Source organism: Camelina sativa, chromosome 20, assembly GCF_030686135.1.
Source record: "Camelina sativa cultivar CO46 ecotype springtype chromosome 20, ASM3068613v1".
Taxonomy (NCBI): Eukaryota; Viridiplantae; Streptophyta; class Magnoliopsida; order Brassicales; family Brassicaceae; genus Camelina; species Camelina sativa.
The window spans coordinates 33,878,028-33,896,278 of record NC_141899.1 but is presented as its reverse complement, the minus strand read 5'-3'; the positions used below and the strand labels follow the sequence as shown (position 1 = coordinate 33,896,278).

The window sequence follows — 18,251 nt, the reverse complement described above, 5'->3', positions numbered from 1 at the left end:
TTCAATGAATATAGGAACTATATAACCATGAACATTTATGGAAAATATTAAAGTCCAAGACTAAATTATGTTTATTTACGATTTATAAGAATAACTTTAAACTAATTTTAGATTTCGTAATTAGGTCAATATCTCTATTTTATATTATCGCTTTAACGAATTATCAGGTTTTAGAATAATACAATAAAGTATCGATTATATTTTACGTCAGATAATAAAGATATAAAATTCAAGAACAGCAAACGATTAAGATAAAATTCTTAACATTGTTAACCACTAAACGGAACACGAAGTTTATCCCAATCAATATTAGGAACAACACATTCTTTTTCATCTTTCTCAATAACAACCCTAACATCTTCTAGCCTATTTCGCTCTTCAACCAAGTCGATTTGCCCCTCCAAGATATCGTTTATTAGCGAGATTTGAGCATCGATTGTTTCAAACTGACAGTTTAAGCCAACAGATTTTTTCTTTTTGTTGATATACTCTTTCAACATATCACTAATCGCAGTGAAATGTCTCGTCATTTCCTTTAGAACCACGTTTCTCAATTTTCGGAACGCTTGTTTAACCATGTTGATTGCTCCATCTTCCCATCCGAAATCTAACATGAGCTCTTTCCGTTTCCTAGAACTTTCACCTTCCATCTCCAATTCTGAAAAAATATTTATAAAAATGTCTAAACTTACAAACTAAGAAATGATGAAACGAAAAAAGTAATTATATATCGTTTGAGATCTTACCACAAGGATAAGGATGATAATAATCTTTTATTTTTCTCTCTCTTTCTTGACAGGGGAAAACAAAAGGTCACGATAATAATATAAAGACGTAGAATGCTTAAATATTAGTTCTAAGAGTCTCGAAAGTTCTCATATTGGCGTCTTTTAAGGCCATGCCCATATAGGTTAACCAAGAAAAATCTTCGTTCCTTTTTGTCAATGCATAATACTTAAAAAAATATAAAATAATCATTCCAAAACATAATTAAATAAATTAAAACGAATTTTCATGTCCAAAGTTTCAACAAACTATAGCTTGCTGCTCGAACCACAAAATCAATCTTCATCTTCATTGTCTTCATCACTGGAATCAACGTCAAGCCAGCGTCTGTAAAAATTAAACAATTCTGGATTAAACTTCCCACATAATATTGTTTATACTATTTATTAATTTATTAAATTAATGAAATTACAGCATATCGCCAGTATTAATTCCAGCCACTTCATCTTCAAGAATGATCTTTGAGCATCGTAACTGAGACATCAGACATTGCATACCTAGCAAAGTAGAATTTAAGTAATAAATAATATTTTTGAGTGGTATATGAGACTAAATAATGAACAGTACCTTCATAAACAGAGATCCTCCAAAACAGGAGAGTACACACTATTGGTTGATTAGTATAGGTAGGTGAAGAAATAATTTTTTTTTGCTTCTCAAAAAATGCAGTACAAACCGAACCAACAGCAACACATTCAATCTCTTGGCCACTTTCAGAAAAAAATTGATTGTGTATAATTTAATCAAGAACTGTTTAAAATAAAATTTGTATGTACTTACAATGTTATAGAAAGTTTTTAAAAATCTCTTACTTGTGTTCAAGGATAGTGAAGGTCACAACTTCATTCTCTGAAATGTAGCCATTTTGATGATCGAGGAAATCAATTATCTGCGGCTCGTTTACATGTACCACCATTCCTAAGACATCTAACATAAAAGATAATTCCAATAAAAAAAAATAGAATAAATAAGGATGGATTTATGAAGATGACTTGAGTATAATAACTTACCTACACAACAATTCTTCTCGTCAGGCGTCGAATTATGCATTTTCAATGCATCATACATAAGAATAAAATTATCAGTACTTCGGGGATTTATTGGAACCATTTTTGTTTTTTTCTGGATCAGGATCTCAAACGGATGGTTTGAGTTTCGGAATGATTGTTGACCTTCAATCACTAAAAATCCTGAAATCTCGTACCAGTCTCCTTCATTGAGCTTTCCATAGTAACAGTCTACATAAAGTCCCGCATCTATCTTGGCATCAATCCTATTTCCCTATAATATAAACATAATTTAGCATTTCATTGACTTATTTTTGTTGTAAATCTTGTTTGATATTTGAAAAAACGGCAAAATAGGATGAGGAAGAATACTTACCCTTTCGTCTACCAAAATCAAACTTTGATAAAAAGGCTGTCCTTGAATAAAATGAGGTGGCCATTCTCGAAGTATTTTCACAGCAACTTTTGGGTTTTGCAAAGTAGGATTCAGATCTTTCAAGTACAGCACCATCCCGATTGGCCTCTTTTTTTGTTTGCGTGTATTTAGAAGCAAGAAAACATTTCAGAGATGATGCAATCCTAGAAATATATACTCATCAAGAATTGGTTCAAGAAAAATCAAGATCAAGTTATAAAGAAGTTTCTAGAAGACAATCAATTTATGGCTACATCAAGAAAGTGTCTAGATACAAAGAACCAATCTCCATCAATGATGATTGATAAAATCTCTCAAAATTTATTCTTGATTTATTTATGTAATTAATTTGATTTATTTTGTATTTATGTTATTGATTTGTAAAGTGAGCCTATATAAGCTCATGTTTCCCTTCATTGTAAATATAGAATATTTTTGGAAAAATAAAAGAGAGTGATGCAATCCTAGAAATATCAACTCATCAAGAATTGGTTCAAGGAAAATCAAGATCAAGTTATAAAGAAGTTTCTAGAAGACAATCAATTCATGGCTACATCAAGAAAGTGTCTAGATACAAAGAACCAATCTCCATCAATGATGATTGATAAAATCCCTCAAATTTATTCTTGATTTATTTATGTAATTAATTTGATTTATTTTGTATTTATGTTATTGATTTGTAAATTGATCCTATATAAGCTCATGTTTTCCTTCATTGTAAATATAGAATATTTGTGGAAAAATAAAAGAGAGAGTTTTCTCACTTTGAAGCTTAGGCTTTTGTTTTACTTGTCTTTTCGATTGTGTGTGATTCCTTTAGAAAACAAGTTGAATCTTTATCTTTGTGTGTGATTCACTTAGATATTGATTTGTGTTCTTATTACAAAGTCATTCCGCAACTTTATGTGGCGAACTTCGATCCATCATTCATCTCCATCCTATCCGAGTTAGTTAGAGAGGTCCTTTAGACCAGCTATCGACTCACCCCTATTTTGGCTCACATCATTTTGGTATTAGAGCTAAAAGCTCCTATCTCTTATTGTTTCATTTTAGCTTTATTTGAAAAAAAAAAATTATTTACTTCGTTTACAAAAATTATACAAAAAAAAAATTCGTTTTGATTTGCTGCATTTCTGTTTAAATTGAAGAAAAAATCATTTTTATTTTATTTAAATCGTTTAAAAGAAAACTACAAAAAAAAATCTTTTATTTGCTGAATTTCTGTTTTATTTGAAAAAAACAAAATTTTTGCTTTGTTTTAATTTCATTCTACTTTTTCAATATATAAAAAAAAATGCAAACTTTGGTTTTAGTTTTGAGGACAAAACTTTTTCAAGAAGGAGAGAGTGATGCAATCCTAGAAATATCAACTCATCAAGAATTGGTTCAAGGAAAATTAAGATCAAGTTATAAAGAAGTTTCTAGAAGACAATCAATTCATGGCTACATCAAGAAAGTGTCTAGATACAAAGAACCAATCTCCATCAATGATGATTGATAAAATCTCTCAAATTTATTCTTGATTTATTTATGTAATTAATTTGATTTATTTTGTATTTATGTTATTGATTTGTAAATTGAGCCTATATAAGCTCATGTTTCCCTTCATTGTAAATATAGAATATTTTTGGAAAAATAAAAGAGAGAGTTTTCTCACTTTGAAGCTTAGACTTTGTTTTACTTGTCTTTTCTATTGTGTGTGATTCCTTTAGAAAACAAGTTGAATCTTTATCTTTGTGTGTGATTCACTTAGATATTGATTTGTGTTCTTATCACAAAGTCATTCCGCAACTTTGTGTGGCGAACTTCGATCCATCATTCATCTCCATCCTATCCGAGTTAGTTAGAGAGGTCCTTTAGACCAGCTATCGACTCACCCCTATTTCACATCAAGAGAGAAGTTACAATTTGTTGTAGTTCAAATATTCATAGACAAAAGAAGATAAAGATTATAACAATCAGGGTTATATATTTGTGTGGATTGTATTAAAACTCGTGGTCTACACAGGGAAAGCTGCACGAGTCTCTGTTCGATATGAATGAACAATGTTTTCGTATTTTCAGAATACTTTATTTTTTGAAAAAATAAACTGGACGGTTGAAACTCTAAATTTCAGATTGCATGCTTAACTTTAATTTGTTTTTCAACTTGCATGCTGACATATTTTAGTTACCATGCATTGTGATATGCTCAAATTTACCCTAGAGCTACTGTAATACCCCTCCTCGGGGTCTAAAATTATGCGGAATGGCCGAGGGATGGCTATTACGTAAGGATCGATCAAGACAAAGGGTAATTAATTTTTGGAGCTGAGTCAAAGTATCTAAGGACGAATACAAAGCTTTTGGTCGAAAAATATTGGAAGATGATCGGAGCAAATCGGAGTTGGCACGGTGGTGCAGTTTTTGACCGATGGCCGGACGTGACCGCAAGCGTACCGTATCGTCTGCGTCCGTCAGCTACCAGGCAGGCAGCTCTACCAATTCCTATGGATAAGGACGAAAGTGGATAAGGATGGACGGGGAGATAAGCTCGCCCAAGCTTATCCGATAGGAAAGGATAGGCTTTTGGATAAGCTCGGCCGATCCTATCCGCCATGTGTCGCCGTCCGTAGCTGGGTTAGTGTCTGCACATGTGTCGCGCTCCGGTGATGCCTATCCACCACCTCATGCTTCCACAACCGACCTTGGGCACCTATATAAACCCCCCTTACCCCTTCATTTGTTTCCTCACACCAAAATCAACCCAAAACCTTCCCGCTAAGCCCTAGGCCGTAGGAGTTCGAGTTGGGTAGTCCGGGTAGTCCGAGAAGTTCGGGTAGTCGGGTAGTTTGGTAAGTTAGTCCCTCCCTTAGTTTTATTTTATTTTTAGAATATTTTTATAAGGGTTTTGGTTCGGTCCAAGCTTAGATTTATCGCGTCGGCGAAAGCTTGGTCGGATCGGGGCTAGCGGAGGCGTCAAGGGTAGAATGTCGTTCTCGCGACATTAGGCCAAGGTGAGTTTTGGTTATGTGTGTTGCATGTGGTTGCATGTTGTTCGAAGAACGCATGTTAACCAGCTTGATTGTTTAATTGTTTAATGTGAACTAGAATTAAATAGGGATTTAAATGATTGCTTGTGGTTCTATTCATTTATTTGCAATAGGCTAGATTAGATTGAGGTTAGGTAATTATACTTGGTATAATTATTGCGTTGTTGCTTGTTGCTTGTTTATTGTTCCGTTATTGCTTGTTGCTTGTTTATTGTTCCGTTATTGCTTGTTGTGTGCTTGCATTGTGTGATTGCTTGCTTGCATTGTTGTTATGCTGCTTGTATGATTGTCGATATAACGTCGCGATGGTATAGCTGTGATGCTGGACGTTAAGTCGCATTGCCGTTATGCTGTCTGATTGTTATATTACTGCTTGCTTGCATTGCTTGTTTGCATTGTGTGATTGCGTGTTGATATAGCATCGCGATGGTATAGCCGGGATGCTGGACGGTTAGTCGCATTGCCGTTATGCTGTCCGGTTGCTATATTATTGATTGCTTGCTTGTTAGTTACTAGTGTTGCATGAATAGTAGATTGTGCATGTTAGTATAGTAGCGTACTTGATGCTTCCCAAAGGCCGTAGGTTAGTAGTGTGTGCATAGTGGTTAATCCCTACACACGAACGATACGATGACTCGGAGATGACGGGGTCGCACCCTATGGCCGAGTGCTGCATGACGATGTAGCCTGAGTTACCACCACAATATGGAACTCAGAACGAGTGATGTTTTGTACTTGTTTAGCCTGTGTGGCTACTTGTATAGGTGTTCACGAATTATGGGAAGGGAAGGTCAATACGCAGGGCCCTAGGTGGATTGATTGAGTAGATGATTGCATGCATGTTTAATTATATTGTTTGCGTATACTCGTTGTAGTATACATTGTTTGTTGTTTGCATTGCTTGCTGCGTGTTGATTGTTATTTTGGGTTTTTGGGGATGGGATTGATTACATGCTTAGGGGAGCCCGAACTCACTGAGTGATTAGCACTCATCCCTCACTCTCTCTTGCAGGTAACCTTAGTGGAGAGACCTTAGGGGTAGCAAAGGACGTTAGGCCAACCGGTGTAGATTTCCTTACCTTTGTAAGATATAGTTTTGTGTATATATTATGTATTACTCGATTTAACATTATCAATAAAACGATGTTTTCTTAAAACCCCGTGTCTCCCAATGATATTTATTAGTCTAGTCCGGACTAATCACAACTCGCGCGTCGCGGTACGGGTTGCAAAGCCTTAGGCCATGATTCGCAAGGAACGGGCATCTGCAGTTGGACGGCTTGGGCGATCGGATGTGTTCCGGGAACCTCGGTCGGCCGGCTGCGGGCGTCCTATACGTGATGCTCTTGGTCTGTTCTTGGCCTAGAACGGGTCAGGGGTGTTACAAGAGTGGTATCAGAGCATGGTTCGTCATGCTTACGGGACGCACAGTTTTCAAACGTTTTATCGAGTAAATGAGTCGCAAAGGCAAATTAGGAAACCGGTACGTCCTTTAGTAGTTAGGTATATAGGATAGGATGGGTTAGGTTTTACCCTTGGATGTTGACTGCAGATGTCTGTTCAGAAGGTTGAAGAAGGACGACTATGGGGACTAAGCTCAGCGGAAGAATCAGCTACTTCCATTAAGCCATTGGATGAATGGATGGATGATCAAGAGTTGGGGCCAAGTAATATGATGGACCAAGGACATGATGAGTTGGAATCTCAAGAAGGTTTGTCACTGGAATCATCATACAACCTCATGATGAATTCTTTGGTAGAAGCAAATACACAACCAAGTGTATCAAGGTCATCCGAGTTTCTAGATATTGCAACAATAATGGAGAAGCTGGGAACAAATTACTTTAAAGTTGGAAGGAGTACATTCGCAGCTAATTCATGGTTACAAAGCCTAGAGAAGAACTTCTCCGTAACGGAATGCCCAAAGGAGTACAAGAAGGACATTGCCGTATACCATTTGAAGAAAGATGCAGCTAATTGGTGGACCAACTTAGAGAAGCAGTACAGAGACAAGGAGCCAACGTGGGAAGACTTTAGAAGAGAGTTCAAGACGAAGTATTTTCCACAAGAAGTAAGAGAGAAGTTAGAAGCCAAATTTTTGAAGCTAGAGCAAGCTGAGAGAAGTGTACGAAAATACGAAGCAGAATTTTCGAGACTTCAGAGATATACATCTTACGGTGATGAAGACAAGGCAGCCACAATTCGAAGATTCATACGTGGCCTAAGACCGGAGATTCGAAGCAGACTACAAGCAGTAGTTTTCTCAAGTCTGCCTGAGTTAGTCGAAAGAACAGTGAACGTAGAAGAATCCGTAGCCGCAGAGAACGATGCATTATCGCAAAATTATGGTGGCAGTAGTTCGAGATTAAAAGGAGGCCAATCAAGAATCCAAAAGAAGGAGAAGAACAAGAAAGGATGTCGTAAATCAAGAATGAAGAACATCAAAGTCAGATGTTATCTATGTGGTCAGTTCGGGCATTCATATCGTGCTTGCCCAAGTATGAGATAAAATCAACCATCTGCCCCAGTCCTTAAGATATGGTCATTACAAGGCACCCTACCCAACTACGCATCCATTCCATCAAAGGTTATTATCAACTCGTCCCCCACTGGTCTGTCCTCAAGGAAGAGATAGATAGGCAGAAGGTAGAAGTGAATCGCAAGATTTTCCCTTAGGATTAGATTACCCAAACCTTCATGGCCTGAAAAGGTCCCGCAAGAGGTAAGTATGGGTTCTAACTATTCCTCTGATTGTGTGATTGTGTGGTTGTGTGGAAATTGCTTGCTTGTTTATTTTACTTGCATAGTGTTAAAGTAGGAACATTTGGGAATTGGTAACCCCAAGTGTGTGTGCTAGCTTAGAAGGTCGTTTTAATTTTTTTTGGGTAGTCTGAGTAGGTAGAATGTTAGGATTGTAATTTTTGGGTACTCCCAAAAATTTAGAAATCTGGGTTAGAACCATAGAGGTTAGGAAACCCTAGTTGTTTAGGAAACCACCCTTGAGGCTTGTGGAAGTGAGGCGGTGGAAATGAGGAAAGTGGAAGTGGTTAGGCTACCAAGCGACATACAAGAAAGACCGAAGATTGGTCTAAGGGGAGGAGCCGCAAAGCCAATCAACCAGAAGTCCAAAGAGGTTGCAAGAAGATCATGAAGATACCAAGGATAGGAGCCAAGACTAAAGAAGCCGATCAGCGAGAAGTCCAAAGGAGTTGCAAGAAGATCATGAAGAACAACCTAAGATGAAGATCTAGATAGATAATGAATCCTAAATAACAGATCTAATAATTCATAAAATCCCTGTGAAAAACCCTTAACCTAACAAGCAAACTACTCAGACATATTCAATAAAGAACAAAACATAATTTTGAATAATAAGCAATAGAGATTAAAAGAGTAAGAAAGGAGTTTAAGAATTCTTCTCTCAAAGCAGTTCAGATCTCTCTCTCCAATAGCTCTCAAAAATCTCACAGGGTTGCAGGAAAAATAAAACTTGATAGAATAAAACTTAAGGGTTTGGAAAACCTAAAAACTATATATATATATATATATATGTCCTAAAACACGTCAGGGACTAGTCTTGCAAATATGGAAAACTTCGGGCAACTTTGTAAAACTTCCAAATTTGGCTCTCTCGTCCGTTTGGACTGGGTGTCGATCGATGCTAAGGCAGTGTCGATCGACACCATCTCCTCTGATCGATTCCAAGTTGATTTCTTGCGGATTATTGCTCCAAACTGATCCAAATTGCTCCACTTTGCTCCTTCCATGCTAAAAACCTGTAAAGACTCAAAAACAATCTAGAAACAAATGAAAAGACACTAAAAGACTCCTTATATCATGGTTAAAAACCACAAAAACCATGATATATCACATTGGGCTATCGTTTCTTTGTTAAGATTTTTGTAGAAACTTCATTGGAAACCTAAAAGTCTTTCTCTTCATATTTCTTTATAAGTATTTTATATGTAGCTATTTTTCAAATTTTTGTTTTAAAGAAAAAATCATGGTTATTTTAACCATAAATCGTTATATGTAAATAAATAAAATCTTTCATTTGAATTAAAGCAAGAATTTTTAAAAATCCAACTACTATTTAAACGACCTTATGTGTAATGGGTGTATAGGCTGTTTACAGTTAAGAAGAAAAAAAAAGAGAGTGCAATGGAAACACCAAAACTTCTAAAGAGTGTTGTTCTTATTTAGAACTTTCTCAGGGAACTTTAGAGGTTTTGCAGATAGCATAAAGTAGCAACAATGGAACCACAAGACTGTAACCTGGAAAATGAAGCACATTCATCTCATAAGCTCTAGCTAGACCCCAGCAATTAATACTTCTAAAGAGTGTTGTTCTTATAAATTTCTTAGGGACGAGCTGGGAGAAGAGAGATAATTCTATACTTAGAAATTTTCGTGGTGTGTTCTCGTTTTGCATACTGATTTCTAGATTGTTTCTTTTTGCAGTGAAGCCAGCATCTCAGACAGTTAGCCGGAGTGACGCAGTGGCCCACCACAGCGCTCTTGCCTCCGGGGACGGTGATTGGGTGAAGTCGTTCACTCCTCAGAGGATCCAGAAGGCGCTTTCCACCCGGATCTTCCCATGGAAGGTACTTGGACGAGGTGCTCCTAGAGTTTCAGCATATCAGCGAGCAGAGATGGTGAAGGCGGTGTCGACGAGCACCGCGGTTTCAGTGAGGGCAGGCTCGCAGACTCGGGCTCCGATGACCACAGCGCCTAAGAATCCTGCTGCGCCGATTCAGCGTTCTCGCACTTCCGACCTTACCCCCGACGAGATTGCGATGCGGCGTGAGCAGTCGCGGAAGAGAGCCCTTAGGTTGGAGGGTAAGGCGGGAAGTACTCCCGATGGAGCACCTTCGAAGCGACAGAAAGCGGGCTCCTCTCCGGCCTCTGTTACCGGGCTGATGGACCATGACGTTACAATATCGCCTTCTCCGACTGTAACGCCCCATTAACTTCTTTGATTCACTACTTCTCTTTCTTTTGTTCTTAACTGAACTGATTGCCCTTTTCTTAGTTGAACTCTCTTGATCTTTCTTGATCTTCTTCTCTTTTGTCTGATCGCGCTTTGCGGTGACTAATGTGAATCCTCATCGATCACGCTGAACAATGCAAGCTAATTATGCAAAATAATTAACCATACAACCTATAAAACTCAAGCAACAATCAAGCAAGTAATTAAACAAGCCAAGATTAGCAAAGAGTTAAATAGTACTACAAACAACCCAAATACGGCTAAAGAACACGAGTACTTTTACACAAGACAACAAGGTTCTACTTCACTTAGCCGACAAACCTAAGGGTTCGGATCCTAGACTAATACAACGAGGTCAAGTCTACAACTTACAACAAAAAGAAAATTATCCAACCCTTACACAACACCCAAAAACTTCCCTTACTCCCAGCCAGTCTACGGGTTCCTGAGCCTAGTACACATTTCACAAGTGCACTCGCACTCCCTAGCTGGCTCATCAGGTCGCGGTTCTGCGGGAGATGCGGTTGAGGTAGAGGCAGCAGACAATGAGGTTCTATCTTGATTCGTTGGGCTCTCTTCGACTCGGGTAGCTCGGTCTAACGGGTTCCTTCCCGTATGCACAAGTTGGCTCGATGTATTCCCCTCTTCTCGCATAACTCGGTCCGGACAGCTATCAGCAAAGTGTCCTCCCGTCCCACACTCGGTACACACAACATGCTCGGGGATCGGTAAATGTCGTGGTCTCGTCCTCCAACAATGGCCATTCAAATGTCCCGGCATCCCACAAACATCACACGGCCTCGTGTATCTCATAAGGTCTGGGTTTGGGCAGCGATAGGCAAAGTGCCCTCGCATTCCGCACCACTCGCACTCCATATTAGTCGGATCACACATCCGCCTCAGCTCTAGTCTCCAACAGTGCCTGGTCCAATGTCCAACTCCCTCACACAGATCGCAATAAGCCATACTCCTCCTAACAACTTGTTGGGGGTACACTACTCTCTTCCTAGCAGTGGCTCTCGTCCTCAATCGCCCTCTCGGCTGTGTGGTCACAGGCTGTTCCCTCGCCTGAAATTCCTGGCACGAAACCCTCAGTCTCTTAGTACTACTTTCTCCTTCCTCGAACCTTATACGTTCTCGGTTCGTTCTCCTTAGGGCGGCCATCCTATCAATTCTTTCCCAATATGGGTCTCTTGGTTCCCGCTCTTGATCAGTAAACACCACTTGCAGTGGTACAGCTCGAATAGGACTATCGCGCCTCAGCACGATCTGGTTTGACTCCACAGGGTCTGGTACAACTTGGTTCGGCATCAACAGATCCGGCTCCTCTCGGTCAGGTCCACCTCGGTTTCTCACATCGCGGCTCATACTAGCCCTTGGCCTCACGTCATCTCTCGGCTCTACACCTTCCTCAGCTTCTCGGTCTAATTCACTCGGTATCGGGTCTTGGTCATACATCGGTTCTACCACAAACGTCGGTATCCCCTCGTCATCACTCGACAAAACGTCGGTCACCTCCACTTCTCTGGTCCTTGGTTCCTCGATTTTATGATCTTCACCACCTTCACCTCTTTCTATCGCAGTTTCCGACACTATCGGCTCAACCACACCCTCACCCGCTCTCTGCGGTGAGTGCAACTCGTTCAGTACAAGCATGATCCTCGCGACCGTCTCCGGCCTCTCCTCTACCGGCTGCTCTGTACGGCTATCTCCAGTCTCGGGTGTTACCCCGTTCGCTTCAACATTAGCTTCTTCTCCATCCCCGTACGCTTCTGTCAAGAAGTTAAGGATCCTCTCGACTGTATCCGGGTACTCTCGCATAAAATCCTCGGGATTGGTATCATCATTCTGCTCCTCCACGAGTTCCAACAACAATTTCTGCAGCCTCTCGGCAAACTTAGACGCTGCTTCTCCATGCTCTCCAACTGGCACGGTCTGAAAGTTTCCTTGAGCGTCTATCCTCACTTGGACACGGCTCGACTCGCCCACTTCCAATACAATCGTTTGATCATCCTGATCCGCTTCCATCTCCTCTGGTTCGTCCGAACACTTCGATGGATCAGTCTCGATAGACAACTCGGTGTCATTAGCATCTAACACACCATCCTCAATCCCAACATCCAAATCATCCTCGTCCAATAGCCCGTCCACACTCCAAGTTTCCGGGTCAATTGGCTCATGGCTACTCTCCGACTCCGTCGACAAATACCCATTGTGATGCCCAAAATCCTCATGTCTCGGCCCCTCACTCCCTGAACCGTCTCCGCAACCTGAATCACCTGAAGACATTCTAAAACCCACAAGAAACAAGGTCATATGCTTAGTCCAATCTACGGTTCACCCTAGAACTAGACAAGCAAACCACTGGATAAAAGTTTCTAATGTTTCTTGCGACACATTTACTCGATAAAACTTTGAAATGCACAAGTGCTCGCGGGTTCGAAAACACCGCTCTGATACCACCGTTGTAACGCCCCCGAACCGCTCTATGACCACGGAGGCCATCGGACGGCGCCGAGACGCTACTTGTTGTGGGAACCGCACCCTGGTGGTCCGGTCGAGGGACGGAAGCTGCAGCTTCCCGACCAGTCCTCTCGGACGCGACTCCGCCCACGGCCGAGGTTTGCTTAGGCTTTGCAACCCTTGCGTCCTGGCCCGGACAAGGCCGAGTATCGTTTGCAACTTGCCATGTTTTCCTGAAAACCGTATATATATCACTTTAATAAAATAATTCATCATAAATAAATCATAAAAGCAATATATAAAGATAGTCGGGAAAATAAACATAACCGTTTACAAAATATAGGATTTTACAAAGAACACGTAAAACCCTATCCGGTACCCTAATGTTTGCTCCGGCTCTAAACTCACTTAGGCTTCCCTGGGTACCCCTTTCTCCTAAACAGGATACTAATTTCCCAACCCAACTACCCCGGCAAGCAAAGAAAACAAGCAAGGCAAACAAGCTAGCCAGTAATCAAAGCAACGCAACAAAAGCCATAGCGGAAGCAATTTAAACCATACACAAGCGAGAAAGGTTAGATCCAACGACTGGACTCGATGATCTAGACATCGCTTTACACAACACAAGACGACTAAAGAACATTTAGACTCTTGAACCAAACGCAACTCTCTAAGACGACTAGAATAAACAAGGGATACTTGAACTATCCTAGACTCTTAGACAACACACGCATGTAAAGACGAATAGACTTAGAAAAGGAATACTTGAATGCTCTAAACTCTTTACACCTAGGGCCCTTCGATAATCTGTTCCGTTCCGTACCATCTCCCATGCCGAGACCACAAAGGTCACCAGCAATGAGCCCACAACTTAGCTACATCGTCATGTAGCGGTTATGCTGGTAGCTAGCCAGCCGTAACAGTGTCCCCGCGTGAGTGGTCGTCGGGAACTCACGCGTGACAAACGCTTATGGAACCAGAATTATCGACACACTACACTAGCTAAGACTCAAGAAACAAATTCAAGAGACTAGCTAAAATAAAACACACAACCACAAGTTCAAGCGTTGATAAATCAAGCACATTAGCATGAAATCAAGCAAGAAAATTAACATGGAATAATCAAAAAGAAGCAAGAAAATAAATCAAGCAACTTAAGATTATTCTACATGCATGCAAACAATATAAGCAACTTAAGCAAGTTAATGCAACAAGTTCGACTATGCATGCAACCGTTTATGATTTAACCATTTAAATCTCTAACTCCCACTTTACATGCAACCTATTCGATTTAATCATTTAAATCCTTAAGGTTCATTTAAGCATGTCTTAACCTTGATTAAAATTATGCAATATATTGCAAAATACTTAATAATTTAATCATGCATGAAATCGGTTTTTTAACAAGAATAAATTCAAGTAAAACTAGGTTCGATCATGCATGCGACTAAACCCAAATTTTATGCAAGTCCAAAATTGCTTAAAATGCAACCAAATTCACTTGCGATCTTGCATGGTGATTCCCAACTCAAATTCGATGTAATCTTTTAACATGAATCTAGCGTGAATCCTATCAAATTTATGCATGCAACAATTTAACTGATTCTACCAAGAATCTAGTCTACATGCAACACACAATTACCGCAGAACTCACCTTGACGTGATCGGTGATGTTTGGACTTCACGGCACCGCGGATCAGACAATTCCTTCGCGCTTGACAGCTTCTCGATCAGCTTCACCGCAATTCCTCGACTCTCTCGACAATTTCTGTCGACACAAGCAGCACCTCGCTTTGATCTTCTTCTCAACGATCTCCCTCAACTCTCTCGGCAATCTTTGTCGACAAACTCTCTCTCTCTCGACACTCTCTCTCTAGATTTAGAGGGAGAAGTAAGCTTTTTCGTTTGAGTGGAATGAGAGAAATGAGAGAAATTTCCCAAATGAAGCCACTAAGCCCATATTTATAGGCTCGACTTCTCTCCTTCTTCCCTTAGTGGAATTCGACAAATGGCAAAAATTTGGCTGCATGTGGCGCGTGCATTACACTGCCCAATCTCCTTGCGCCATTCTTCTTAAACCACCAAAATTATCTCTGCATGCCTTGCATGTAAGCTGATTGGTCAATTCCTTGGGAAAACATGTTTTCCGCGTTTTGTCGACCAGCTCCGTCCTCCTCGTCCGACGCTTTCGACAATCCTCAGATTTCTCGATATCGCTCGGACGCGACTATCGGCACTCTCGACAAGTCTCGACCATCGTCGATAATCCTTCGACCAGTTCCGGACAATTCTCTCGATGCTTCGGATGCTATCGGCTCTTTCGACCAATATCCGGACAATGTTCTCGATGCCTCGGACATCGTCGGTTCTCTCGGCGTTTCTCGGACATTGTCGATTCCTTCGACTCTCTCGATGGATTTCCTCGACCAATTTTCTCGACACTCAACAGATTGTCTCGACCATCTCGACAGATTGTCTCGACCATCTCGACAGATTGTCTCGACCACTTTTCTCGACCATCTCGACAGATTTTCTCGACCACTTTTCTCGACTATCCCGACTTTCCGCGGATGCTATTTCCGCATAGACTGATAATTTTCGACCAGCTTTAAGGTCTCGATCACACCTCCAGTCACTTCAGTCTTGGCTCGGCCATTCTCCGACTCATGAATTTTTCCTCGGACTTGTTATGGTCGTTCTTCTTTGTTTTATTTCCGCTTCTTCCTTAAGTCTTTTCCGGGCCATTTCCTCGAATTTTTATTTTGGGATTTCTACCCTTAGTGAGGGTCACTACACCGACTCTCGGTTCTGGCGAGAGGGCTTTTGCGCTGGCGAAAGCCAAAGTTGCTGAGGTTTGATCTCTCTCCTTCCTTGTACTTGCTATTGTTACTTAGCTCCCTTTGGTTTTTGATAGCATTTCCTATGTTGTTGTTTTTTATGCAGCTTTCTACTCAGCTGGACCAAATGGCCTTTTGTTTTGAGGAGGATTCTCGCTCTCATGATAATGAGCTCAGCGACGCTAAGAAGGCCAGCGTCAAGCTTGCTGAGAGGAACCGAGCTCTTGAGGACGACATTGCTTCTGCGAAGAAGAGTTCGGAAGAGTTGAGTGGTAAGCCGTTGAGAGCGTCTTCGAGGCATGCGAAGGACAAGGAGGAGATTGCTTCGCTTAGGAGGAAGCTATTGGATGCTGAGGCTCTCAGGGACACAGATCGAAGAGGCCGTTGCTAAGGCCAAGAACGAGGCGGCTCGTAGCTCTGCTAGCCGGGCCAGACAGGTCGCCAGGTTGCATGTTAGGATCGGGGGGACAGCGAAGGACAACATGTTGGACCTCGATGAAATTGAGGCGAACCTGGAGTTCATCGAACGTGTTCGCGAGCCTGACGGTCCGACTCCGGATGCTGTGGAGCAGCTCTTAGTTGAGAGGAAGATCCTGATTTATGATGCTCGCGATGTGTTTGATGAGCTTGTCTCTGGCGTGAGGCGAGCCTTAGGGATTTCAGAGGACGACGGTGCGGCCAATGAGGATGAGGAGGCCGATGAGTGACCACTCCTCTTCGTTCGTGATTTAGTTTACTTTTAGTCCCTTTAAGACTTTTGTTTGTAGTATTGGATGGTTTGTATCCTTACTAACATTTCGGGTTTTTGCATTGTGGCGAATATGGGATGAATTTGTAGCTTTTGTGTGTCTTATGATGAACCTTGCTGGGTTTTGGAGTAATGTACTTGTTTTAGATGTCATCCTATACTTAGGAGCGTTTTAGGCTGTTGTGCGTTTTTGACATGTATTTGCCAATGCTGCTTTGCAAAAGTACCCTTTGCCAATGCTGCTTTGCAAAAGTACCCTTTGCCAATGCTACATTAGATGACGTGGTCCACTGTTTTGGACCGAGGATGTGTGCAGCAGCCGGGAAGAGGATGTGGTCGCCTCTTGGACGAGGCCGTGGTCGCTCCTCGGCTTGGCGAGGCGATGCTCGGTCCCTTGGCCGAGGATAGGGTCGGCCTTGGCTCGGTGAGGCCATGCTCGGCCCCTCGGCCGAGGCTGTGGTCGGTCTTCCTCATGATCGGCCCCGTGCAGCTGAACATGCCTCCATCATTCAAGCCTTGACTGACTTTGTTTGCTCATGGATGAGGCTTGTTGAGGCTGTGAAAACGCAAATGCGCTCACGCTCTTTGTCTGTCAACGTTGCTGTTGGTCTTTGCAGAATGGTGCTGCTCTTCTGGACACGTCTGTCCAAGAACAAGTACACCCTGAGCTTTACCAGTGTGCATCCTGGGTTTCCGAATGACTCGTTCAGAGAACACGGCGAACGAAATCATTAGCAGCTGCATTTTACTCTTGAGTAGTTAAAATATAATCGGATTAGCTATCTGTGAACAATTGGATGTTAGTTTTTGGATCAAACTATACGAACCTGGCTCAGAGTAGTTATCCAAAAACAATGGAACCACAAGATTGTAACCTGGAAAATGAAGCACATTCATCTCATAAGCTCTAGTTAGACCCCAGCAATTCAGACTAACGGAATATATATAGAACAAGGCTTCACAACGCCAACATGGCAATCAATATTAGGTTCTCCATTCCAACCCAATGTATATAGAACAAGGCTTCACAATGCCAACGTGGCAATCAATATTAGGTTCTCCATTCCAACCCAAAATATATATAGAACAAGGCTTCACAAGGCCAAAGTGGCAATCAATATTAGGGTTTTCCTCCAAAACTAATACTGCCGCCGCTAGTTTTCTTTTTTTTACGTCTTGTTGCAGATCTTAAACCACAATCTTTACCATTATTTGCATGGCTCACATTGATGTGGGTAAAAGAACCAAAACATTGAATATATGGAGAGAGAGGTCAAGTCTAATGATATTGATCCAAGAAATATATCATGGTCTAGTTTGTAAGTTTATGAAATTGTGGTCCACAAGAATCATCTAAGCCTTGACAATTTATCTTGTAGAAGCTTTAAGATTTAAACCTTTGGTATCTTACTTTAGGTTTGATCTTCCTATGGTGGAAAAAGATGATCATTTTACTTATTTATTGCAATAATGTTGATGATCTTTACAATTTTCCCTATTCCTTAGACTTTTCCAAAGCCAAATTGTGCTTCTTTAGCACATCACATTTGCTCTTAAATATATCTTTATCATCCACAAGCTCAATTCGTGGTACAATTTTACCCTTGTGCAGTTTGCATTCTCATCAACAATGACTCATATCAATCTACTAATCAATCTACAATCTTTGATCCATCACCAAATTGAACTCAAATTGGCTTTACACTCCTCATAACTCCTCATAGATCGAGACATTTTCAGAGCATGTTATATAGCACAGTGAACACTTTGGAACGCATTAGTAAAAGAAATGTTAACAAAATATAATGATTGTAATTAGCACAGTGAATAAATTTTTTTTTTTAACACTTTTGATAATAAGTAACTTGATGGCCTACATTTGTAAGAAATTACCAGCGGATAAACGTTTATAGCATGCTATAATAAAGAATGGCATGCTATAAACAGACTCATCCACCACAAAAGATTATTGT

At 40.8% G+C, this 18,251-nt stretch overlaps 1 protein-coding gene across 3 annotated transcripts; it reads right to left on the bottom strand.

Moving 5' to 3' along the window:
- Nucleotides 1-819: 819 nt before the first annotated feature.
- Nucleotides 820-2,400, bottom strand: LOC104773142 (uncharacterized). 3 transcript variants are annotated; one of them, XM_010497708.3, is made up of 6 exons: nucleotides 2,170-2,400; nucleotides 1,797-2,067; nucleotides 1,599-1,713; nucleotides 1,354-1,496; nucleotides 1,199-1,283; nucleotides 820-1,113 (listed from the first exon to the last, which is right to left on the bottom strand). In XM_010497708.3, exons 1-6 carry the CDS (start codon nucleotides 2,302-2,304, stop codon nucleotides 1,062-1,064), a joined length of 801 nt encoding a protein of 266 aa, XP_010496010.2. In that variant the 5' UTR covers nucleotides 2,305-2,400; the 3' UTR covers nucleotides 820-1,061. The 3 variants fall into 3 exon arrangements, with proteins under 3 accessions (XP_010496010.2, XP_087362305.1, XP_087362306.1); XM_087506179.1 differs by having other exon boundaries at nucleotides 1,599-1,704; XM_087506180.1 differs by lacking the exon at nucleotides 1,354-1,496 and having other exon boundaries at nucleotides 909-1,113.
- Between the last annotated feature and the right edge of the window lie 15,851 nt (nucleotides 2,401-18,251).

What these genes read in the sequence shown, in the direction of transcription:
- LOC104773142 (XM_010497708.3), bottom strand. Translation starts at nt 2,304, where the DNA reads ATGGTGCTGTACTTGAAAGATCTGAATCCTACTTTGCAAAACCCAAAA. An exon ending in CGAGAAGAATTGTTGTGTAG is followed by an intron (nt 1,714 to 1,796) that starts GTAAGTTATTAT and finishes CTTTTATGTTAG; the next exon opens with ATGTCTTAGGAATGGTGGTA. An exon ending in GAGGATCTCTGTTTATGAAG is followed by an intron (nt 1,284 to 1,353) that starts GTACTGTTCATT and finishes CTACTTTGCTAG; the next exon opens with GTATGCAATGTCTGATGTCT.